This window comes from Lolium rigidum, chromosome 5, assembly GCF_022539505.1.
Source record: "Lolium rigidum isolate FL_2022 chromosome 5, APGP_CSIRO_Lrig_0.1, whole genome shotgun sequence".
Taxonomy (NCBI): domain Eukaryota; kingdom Viridiplantae; phylum Streptophyta; class Magnoliopsida; order Poales; family Poaceae; genus Lolium; species Lolium rigidum.
In genome coordinates, this window is record NC_061512.1 from 201,828,309 (window position 1) to 201,838,522 (window position 10,214).

The 10,214-nt window shown below is 53.1% G+C and overlaps 1 protein-coding gene across 1 annotated transcript; it reads left to right on the forward strand.

Moving 5' to 3' along the window:
* The first annotated feature begins 7,822 nt into the window (after positions 1 to 7,822).
* LOC124653117 (trimethyltridecatetraene synthase-like) lies at positions 7,823 to 9,941 on the forward strand. The gene is made up of 2 exons (XM_047192177.1): positions 7,823 to 8,792; positions 9,318 to 9,941. Exons 1-2 carry the CDS (start codon positions 7,857 to 7,859, stop codon positions 9,939 to 9,941), a joined length of 1,560 nt encoding a protein of 519 aa, XP_047048133.1. The 5' UTR covers positions 7,823 to 7,856.
* The last annotated feature ends 273 nt before the right edge of the window (positions 9,942 to 10,214 follow it).

Consider the following 10,214-nt stretch of genomic DNA (forward strand, 5'->3'; position numbering starts at 1 on the left):
CGTGGTTCGGATTGGAAATCCGCGACCAGGGGCCTTGCTTCCCATCCTAGGGCCCACGCACGTGCCAAATATGGCCTCGTTCCGACAAACTATGTGGTGAAACGGGCCGTTTCCTACTCATTTCCCCTAAAAGCCATAGAACTCGGACGAGATAGCCCCGTTCGTGAAGGGTTCTCCAAGATAATTGCCGTATCCCGGTTCCGTCTTTTGCGGTGGTTACTAGGACACATAAAATGACGCCACGCGGCTCCGCTCGATTTTTGGCTCCGTTTGCTTTGTCAACCGCGCAAAACGGGGCCGCCGGGACATGCGGTATGGCCGTACCGGCGCGCGGTTGCACCCGTCCGCCAACGCGCGAAACGGAAAACATTTAGCACATAAAATGACGCGTCCTAGACCTAAAACCATTTTTCCCTCCATTTATTGAGCGAAGGAAAGTGTCGCCCCAGCTCAAATCCGGCCGGCTTCCGGACGGATTCGACGGGGCACCGCAGAAGCGGGTGGGATTCCCCAGATGGCTTCCGCGCGCATATGGCATGTGATAGGTGGTGCGTAGGAGGTATCCTACCGCTGCGCGGAGGTCCCGCGCAATATCGAAATGCGCACCATGTAAGCTGCTTCACAAAAAAAAGCCCTTCCGGCACCCCGAAAATGGAAAAACCGTCGCTCGTGGTTCGGATTGGAAATCCGCGACCGGGGCCTTGCTTCCCATCCTAGGGCCCACGCACGTGCCAAATATGGCCTCGTTCCGACAAACTATGTGGTGAAACGGGCCGTTTCCTACTCATTTCCCCTAAAAGCCATAGAACTCCGGACGAGATAGCCCCGTTCGTGAAGGGTTCTCCAAGATAATTGCCGTATCCCAGTTCCGTCTTTTGCAAGTGGTTACTAGGACACATAAAATGACGCCACGCGGCTCCGCTCGATTTTTTGGCTCCGTTTGCTTTGCGAACCGCGCAAAACGGGCCGCCGGGACATGCGGTATGGCCGTCCGGGCGCGCGGTTGCACCCGTCCGCCAACGCGCGAAACGGAAAACATTTAGCACATAAAATGACGCGTCCTAGACCTAAAACCATTTTTCCCTCCATTTATTGAGCGAAGGAAAGTGTCGCCCCAGTTCAAATCCGGTCAGTTTCCAGCGGATTCGACGGGGCACCGCAGGAAGCGGGTGGGATTCCCAGATGGCTTCCGCGCGCATATGGCATGTTATAGGTGGTGCGTAGGAGGTATCCTACCGCTGCGCGGAGGTCCCGCGCGATACTGAAATGTGTACCATGTAGCTGCTTCACAAAAAAAAGCCCTTCCGGCACCCCGAAAATGGAAAAACCGTCGCCCGTGGTTCGGATTGGAAATCCGCGACCGGGGCCTTGCTTCCCATCCTAGGGCCCACGCACGTGCCAAATATGGCCTCATTCCGACAAACTATGTGGTGAAACGGGCCGTTTCCTACTCATTTCCCCTAAAAGCCATAGAACTCCGGACGAGATAGCCCTGTTCGTGAAGGGTTCTCCAAGATAATTGCCGTATCCCAGTTCCGTCTTTTGCAGTGGTTACTAGGACACATAAAATGACGCCACGCGGCTCCGCTCGATTTTCCGACGCTCCGCTGATCTGTATCTTCGGAAACCCTAGGGCGGGGACCCCGCAGATCTACCCCTATAGCTTTCTCCGTGTGACGGTGTAACAATGGATTTTTTTATTTGCTTTGGTTTGTTTAGGACATATGTACATGGGAAACCATAGGTTGGGCTTACTTTACCATATAATAGGCTCCATTTTAGCCGTACCAGGAGTTTCCACATACAGATCCTGGATTTTCACCAAGTGCTGGCCCATGTCTCGCGAAAATCGTCAACGCCGGGTACATGCAAGGTTAGCCAAACCCTACATCACACTTGTGCACATATGCTACGGACATATGCAAGTTTTTAAGTGTTTCCGACGCTCCGCTGATCTGTATCTTCGGAAACCCTAGGGCGGGGACCCCGCAGATCTACCCCTATAGCTTTCTCCGTGTGACGGTGTAACAATGGATTTTTTTATTTGCTTTGGTTTGTTTAGGACATATGTACATGGGAAACCATAGGTTGGGCTTACTTTACCATAAAATAGGCTCCATTTTAGCCGTACCCGGAGTTTGCACATACAGATCCTGGATTTTCACCAAGTGCTGGCCTATGTCTGCGAAAATCGTCAACGCCGGGTACATGCAAGGTTAGCCAAACCCTACATCACACTTGTGCACATATGCTACGTACATATGCAAGTTTTTAAGCGGTTCCGACGCTCCGCCTCGGAAACCCTAGGGCGGGGACCCCGCAGATCTACCCCTATAGCTTTCTCCGTGTGACGGTGTAACAATGGATTTTTTTATTTGCTTTGGTTTGTTTAGGACATATGTACATGGGAAACCATAGGTTGGGCTTACTTTACCATAAAATAGGCTCCATTTTAGCCGTACCAGGAGTTTGCACATACGGATCCCGGATTTTCACCAAGTGCTCGGCCTATGTCTCGCGAAAATCGTCAACGCCGGTACATGCAAGGTTAGCCAAACCCTACATCACACTTGTGCACATATGCTACGGACATATGCAAGTTTTTAAGCGGTTCCGACGCTCCGCTGATCCGTATCTTCGGAACCCTAGGGCGGGGACCCCGCAGATCTACCCCTATAGCTTTCTCCGTGTGACGGTGTAACAATGGATTTTTTTATTTGCTTTGGTTTGTTTAGGACATATGTACATGGGAAACCATAGGTTGGGCTTACCAGGAGTTTCCACATACGGATCCCTGGATTTTACCCCTACGGTCTATAATCTGCCCGAGTTTTGGGACCATTCCCACCCTCCGATGCTCGATTTCGACGACACACAATAATGATACACTTAAGAACTTGAGACCCACACACGTTACAAAGCACTTAAATAACTAGACCCACACACAAACCAAAACACTTACAGAACTAGACCACACACAAACCAAAGCACTTAAAGAACTACACCCACACACGAAGCAAAGCACTTAAAAACTACACTACTAACACACAAACCAAAACACTTAAAAAACTAAACCCACACACGAACAAAGCACTTAACACTGGGTCGACACATGACCCGTTAGACACACGGACTCGACACACACACACATACTAATCAGTTCTCGAAATCTTCGTCCTCGCTAGGGGTGTCCTCTGAAGCGGTACTTGAGAGGTACGAAAACCACCGTTCATCATTCCCCCCCATGTCGACGCCTCTCCTTTGGCGTACTCCGCGTCATATTCGGCCCTTCTCTGCCGCTTTCCCGCCCTCCTCTCTCACCTGTACGCCTGCTTCTCCTTCCAGAATGCGCGCGTGGCCGCGACGTCTCCGGGATGGTCTCCGCGCCACTCGTGCCATGAACCGCTCGTCCGCCTCGGTGGTATCAATCCGCCGCTGGCCATCTCCGAACCGCTGCGCTTCACCCTCTCGAGCGAAGTAGCGGCTCGCAGAGAGACTCTCGGCTCCGTCGGAGACCCGACCTCCGGGAAGTTCAATTCGTGGCGCGACCGGCCAAACCTCCAAGCCGCAACGTCGTATGCGCGGGCAGCAGCCTCCTTCGTGTAGAAGGTGCCGAGCCACACACGCACACCACCGGCGGAGATTTCGGACGCGAAATGGCCCGCAGCCCGCTGGCGAACGCCGATGAAGCCCGTGTTGCTACGGCGACGAGGAGCCATCTCGGCGGCAGCTCGAGCTCGAAGGATTCCGTGGTGTTTTTTGGATGAGAGAGTTGATGAGGAGAGAAATGTTGCTGGTGATGTTAGTGTTGAGAAGACATGGCTATATATAGGACGACGAGGGCTGAAACGGCGGGAATAATTGGCGGGAGAGAATGGGCGCGAGAAGAATGGCGGGAGGGAAGGAGCGGGGATAAATGGCGGGAACTCGTGCCGACGGCCTGGCCGTCGGCCTACATAGGAAGTGGCGCGAAAAGAATGGCGCGAATAAGGGCGGGAAGAAGGAAAATTTGGCGGGGAAGCTGTGCCGACGGCCTGGCCGTCGGCCCACATCACGCCGTTTGCCACCTGCTGACGCCGTTGTCGGTGGCTGTCTGTGGCCCCACCATCTCGTCCATGTGCCGACGGCTGGGCTACGTGCCGTTGGCACGAGGCTGGGTTTGTGCCGACGGCCAAAGTGTGCCGACGGCGGCCGCGTCGGCTCTGGTGGTTCTGTGCCGACGGCCAGGCTGTGCCGACGGCTACTTTGCTGGGCTGACGGCGAGCGAGGCTGTGCCGACGGCGACCGTCGGCACAGATTCTGGCCGTCGGCACGTCGGCGGGTTCCCGTAGTGACGTGCATGTGGACTCCAGCCAGGTGCACACGTGGGCGGACACATCTCCAGCTACACGTCGGTCCAGGCATTATTAGCATCGACAGCACGGCGCCTCAAGCCAGCGATTCCACAGATCGTCTACATCACCGGCGACACCGAGCTGCACCAACACGACAAGCGCCCTACGTCGACCTGCGCGCACGCACCGGACATCACCGAGCCAAGATCTTCGTCGAGTACATACACGAGACACGACATACCATCCACACGCCGAGCCGGTGTGGATTCATCGCCGACTTCTCACGGGCAACACGACATCGACATCATCATCGCCACGAGGGACGCCTCCAAGCGACACACACCGTCGACACGCTTGCTGCTCCGACATTGCCGAGACATCATCGCCAAGGTCTACATCACCATGGTCATCATCGACATCGTCGTCAACACTACGCCGCCGCCGCACAACATCGTCCACATGATGGACATGAAACTACAACGCCCTCTGACAGTACAACTGCAAGGCACGACGCCGGTATTGACCGCGTCCGACGGCTAAGACTGCATCGACACACCACAACCGCGCACATGGTTCTGGCAAAACCGTGTGTGCTTGGTGGGCTTCCTCCGAGCCCTAGCAAACCGGTGGTCTCACCTACGACCGCGTCCTCTGACATCCGCAAGACGCCTGCGACGGTACCCCTCAGGGTACAAAACGTCGCCCCGACGGTACCTTTTAAGGTGCAAAACGTCGGCCCCGATTGCAGCTCCGTCCAAATAAAAAAAAAGGAAGAAGAAACCCGCGCAATTTTTTGCGCCTCCGGCGAATGCGGCTACACATCTACGACGACTACATCATCCACCGTGACTACCTCGACCATGGCTACATCACGATCGGCTACCTCGACATCGACATAAAGGCTACATCTACAACGACACATCGGCAACAACTCCAGTCGACAGCGTCCACGTCGTCACTTGCGTCCACGCCACTCCCGCTGTGACTGCGGGAGGGAAGAGAAGAAACCAGAAGGGGACGCCGATGATGACAAGGAGGAGAAAAGGACGGAAGCGCGGGACTGCAAATTCAGTCGCAATCGTCCGTTTCACTCCCGCTACGACTGAGGGGGAATGTTAGAATACGTATAGGATATAGAGATAGACTAAGACTCTAGAGATATCATCTTGTACTCCAAGTCTGCTCCCTCCTGTACTTCTATATATACCCCATGAGGGTCACCGAAATAAACAACGAGACAAAAACAAATATTAGGATTCTACAACTTTCTACACATAACTCCCAAACAAATCAGTTTTGTGGAGGCTTCATCACCGGGTGGGAGGGAGGGGCACTTAGGAAGGACATCAAAGTCAAATCATTTTCCAAAACAATTCAAAGGTATTGGTGACTCTCCCTTTAGCATATTTTTAATATTCGTAACAATACAGAAAGCCAAATGGGTCATGTTTATGTCCATCTATCACCTGATCACTTATCTTTTCACATTAGCACGCCTCATAGTATATCCGCCGCCGTTGGGCGACACAAATCAGGACTAACTAACGGACAACCTTATGTCACTCACACTCACCGGTCGTCGTCACACCCGCAGCTTGGTGCTCACAGCGGCACCACTCAAGACGCGGGAGGCTAGACAAAGGGGTGCAAGGAGGTTGTGTGGGCGCGTGGACGCCCGTTTGTGCAGTAATGAACGGATGGGTGCAAACAACAGGGAAGGAGGCGGCGGCAAGGTGGTGAAACTTCACGTGAGTTTTCTCCCCCAATAATGCCCCAATAGTGACAAATTTTCTAAGTTATAGGGTTTTAAAGACACAATAGAGATGCTCTGAATCTAATACTCTCTTTGTTCCAAATTAGTTAACACGACTTTTTTTTCTATTTAGTCATGTTTATTATTGGTAATAAATCATATTTACTCCACTAAGCTCAGCGAAATTGTACTATCTTCAAAAGATGATCACCCATGGTCGCACCACTTTTTATGTGAATCAATATCATATATTATATATATTTAATGTACTTTCTCCGTCCCAAAATATAAGACATATAAGATTAGTTAAAATCAAACCATACTAAAGGACCAAATATGTATGGAAAAGTATCAATGTCAACAGTATTAAATAAATATATTGAGAAAATATACTTTATGCTAAATCTATTGATATTGATTTTATATTTTATATGTTTGTAGTTTTTGTATAAAATTTATTAAATTTAGAATATATTGACTTTTAGCTAAGCTTATATGCCTTGTATTTTGGGATTTATACATAGCAGAGATGTTTATACCGCCGACTAAAATAGGAGCAGGTAGTATGTGTGTCCAGTTGGGAGCTCTGTGTAGGGTCATTTTGTTGCGATCGAGTCCAGCCAAGTTAACTACTATGGGGTGCTAATATTCAACCGAGTTTGTTGTTCTTCTATAATCTCTGACCTCAAAAAATAAGCCAAGGTTTCCTCCCCTGTGGTCTTGTCTACCAGTTTTTTTTTAATTTTTGGAGCATGTCTAACAGGCCCCTTATAACCCGCCCACCCCGTAAAATTCCGACGGGATACGGGGCAGGCGCGGTTTGGGCCGTCTAGCATGCCCCGTATTTGGGCCGGCCCGTTTCGGCGGAATACGAGGCCCAGAAAATCCGCCCCGCCGCCCCCTACTTATACCGGGCGAAGGTGCGAGTGAGGGGTTAACCCCTCACTCGCAACCCTAGCTCCGCCGTGCGCCGCCGCCTCCTCCATCCTGCTCCGGCGAGAAATCCCTCACTCCCTAGCTCCGCATTTCACCCCAGCTCCGGCATGGACGCACGCCGCCGCAGTACCGCCTCGCCGGCGAGCGGATCGAAGCGATCCCGCTCGCCGGACAACGTCGAGGATGCGTGGCGTCTCCAATGCAAGTGATCCGCCGCCGGGAGCCGCCGTGCTGCCTGCAGGTACGCCGGCGCCGCGTACGTCCCGCTGAAGCTCGTTGAGTTCACGCCGGGCGGGCGCTGGTACAAGGAGGATCCGCCATCGCCGCCGTGAAGGAGGCGCAGTTGCGGGAGGCGGAGGCGGACGCGTACATCGTCGACCTCTCCGACTAGAAGTCGCGATCCATTTAGGATCGCGCATTTTGTATGTATATACGTTGATCCGTATGTATGATCAACGAACTATGAATATGAACAAGTTTTCCGGGGTTTAAATTTACGAATTTACGGGGTGAAATGTGGGGTCTGCTAGTGCTAGACGGAACGGTGTATCGACGAGCACTTTTTTTATACGGAGCGAAATAATCGCGAAATACGGAGCAGAAAAGTAAGCAACCTGTTAGACATGCTCTTAGTAGGTTCGTCAAGTTTTCCCAAGTCTTTTTCCGATTTCCCCGTCCTTTCCCACCAAGTCATGGCTGAGTTTCGCATGCCCTCTTCTTCCACCTCCACATCTATAAGTAGCCGGCTCTGTGATGCAGCATCATCTCACCAGACACCAGCCACAGCTCAAGCCTCAAGACATCACTCGGCCACACACTTGCTACTTGTCTCAATGGAGCTTCCTCAGTGGGCGTCCTTCCTGGGCGTCGTACTCGCCACGGTGCTCTTCCTCAACGCCGTCCTCCGCCGCCGAAGCAGCCGCAAGTACAACCTCCCGCCGGGTCCCAAGGCGTGGCCGATTATCGGCAACCTCAACCTCATCGGCGCGCTCCCGCACCGCTCCATCCACGCGCTCTCCAAGCAGTACGGCCCGCTCATGCAGCTCCAGTTCGGCTCCTTCCCCTGCGTCGTCGGCTCCTCCGTCGACATGGCAAAGTTCTTCCTCAAGACCCACGACGTCGTCTTCACGGACCGCCCCAAGTTCGCCGCCGGCAAGCACACCACCTACAACTACAGCGACATCACCTGGTCCCCCTACGGCGCCTACTGGCGCCAGGCCCGCAAGATGTGCCTCACCGAGCTCTTCAGCGCCAGGCGCCTCCAGTCGTACGAGTATATCCGCAGTGAAGAGGTGCTCGCCCTCCTCCGCGACCTTCATCACGGCGCCACCGCCGCCGGCGCCGGACGCGCCCTGGTGATAAAGGACTACCTGTCGACGGTGAGCCTCAACGTGATCACGCGCATGGTCATGGGCAAGAAGTACCTCGAGAAGGAGGTGAGGGACGAGAGCGGCGCGGTGATCACCACGCCCGACGAGTTCAAGTGGATGATCGACGAGCTCTTCCTCCTCAACGGCGTGCTCAACATCGGCGACTCCATCCCGTGCCTCGACTGGATGGACCTACAGGGGTACATTAAGAGGATGAAGAAGCTCAGCAAGATGTTCGACCGCTTCCTGGAGCACGTCGTCGACGAGCACAGCGAGCAGCGCCGCCGCGACGGGGAGAGCTTCGTGGCAAAGGACATGGTCGACGTGCTGCTCCAGTTCGCCAGCAACCCCGACCTCGAGGTCAAGCTCAACAGGGAGGGCGTGAAGGCTTTCACTCAGGTCAGTGCTTTCTTTCCCCATCAACTAATTCTGTTTCTTCCCCGCTCGTTTGCCACCGAAATCTTCTTTGGTATCATCGTTCAGAGCTGACTTAAAGATGTAGTCTTGTCGCTATCAATCTGGGCCACTGATATCCACTTATTTGAACTCTGAAATCTGGAGAGGTTTACCTAGGGTGTAGACTGTAGAGTCGATAATCGCAGTAAGAACTACTGATATCCACTTATCTGAACTCGGAAATCTGTAGAATATAATGGGCCCATTGTTGCTGATAAGTAGTACGTCCCACACCAAGTGCAGAGACAGGTATACTTTTTTTTTGCGGGGCTCAGACACAGGTATACTTAGTTCCACCGAGAAACAGCAAAGAGATGAGATGATATTTTTTGGTACTGAACGGCAATACACTAAGTAGCGACAGTGCACGCAGTTATTCACATCAGCTGTTCTGTTCACCGTTTCCTCAGTTACAGATCACAAGCGCAATATTCTGATATTAACTAACCGTCACCGTGTCACGTGCAGGATCTTATTGCTGGGGGAACAGAGAGCTCGGCGGTGACGGTCGAATGGGCTCTCTCAGAGCTCCTGAAGAAGCCGGAGGTGTTTGCCAAGGCGACCGAAGAGCTGGACCGTGTTGTCGGGCGAGGCCGCTGGGTCACCGAGAAGGACATGCCGAGCCTCCCCTACATGGACGCCATCGTCAAGGAGACAATGCGGCTGCACCCGGTGGCGCCGATGCTGGTGCCCCGCCTCTCCCGCGAGGACACGTCCATCGGCGGCTACGACATCCCCGCCGGCACCCGGGTACTTGTCAGCGTGTGGTCCATCGGCCGCGACCCGGAGCTATGGGACGCGCCGGAGGAGTTCATGCCGGAGCGGTTCATCGGCAGCAGGCTCGATGTTAAGGGGCAGGATTACGAGCTGCTGCCGTTCGGGTCGGGGCGCAGGATGTGTCCCGGATACAGCCTTGGGCTGAAGGTGATCCAGGTGAGCTTGGCGAACCTACTGCACGGGTTCGAGTGGAAGCTCCCCGACGGCGTGGAGCTGAACATGGAGGAGATCTTCGGGCTGTCAACGCCCCGCAAGTTCCCGCTGGAGGCCGTCGTGGAGCCCAAGCTCCCGGCTCACCTCTACGCCGAGGCTTGAGTGCTTGATACAGACGCACGAACGATCCATTTGTGTTGAGTGATTATTTTGCTTGTGTAGCTATATTTTCCTGCTTGTGTAGCTATAGTTTATGAAATTTTTTTTATCTTGCCTCGTATAGTTAGTTGCTTATAATAAAGTGAAATAATGGGGATTTTAAAGATAAGTGTAACTCGATAAGAAGCCTCGGCTTTTGCCTCGTTATGTCTCTATGGTTATTTATTTATTGTATATATTGTTGTACTTGAATATTCTTTACTACTCCCTCCATAC

What these genes read in the sequence shown, in the direction of transcription:
- LOC124653117 (XM_047192177.1), top strand. Translation starts at nt 7,857, where the DNA reads ATGGAGCTTCCTCAGTGGGCGTCCTTCCTGGGCGTCGTACTCGCCACG. An exon ending in GCGTGAAGGCTTTCACTCAG is followed by an intron (nt 8,793 to 9,317) that starts GTCAGTGCTTTC and finishes TGTCACGTGCAG; the next exon opens with GATCTTATTGCTGGGGGAAC.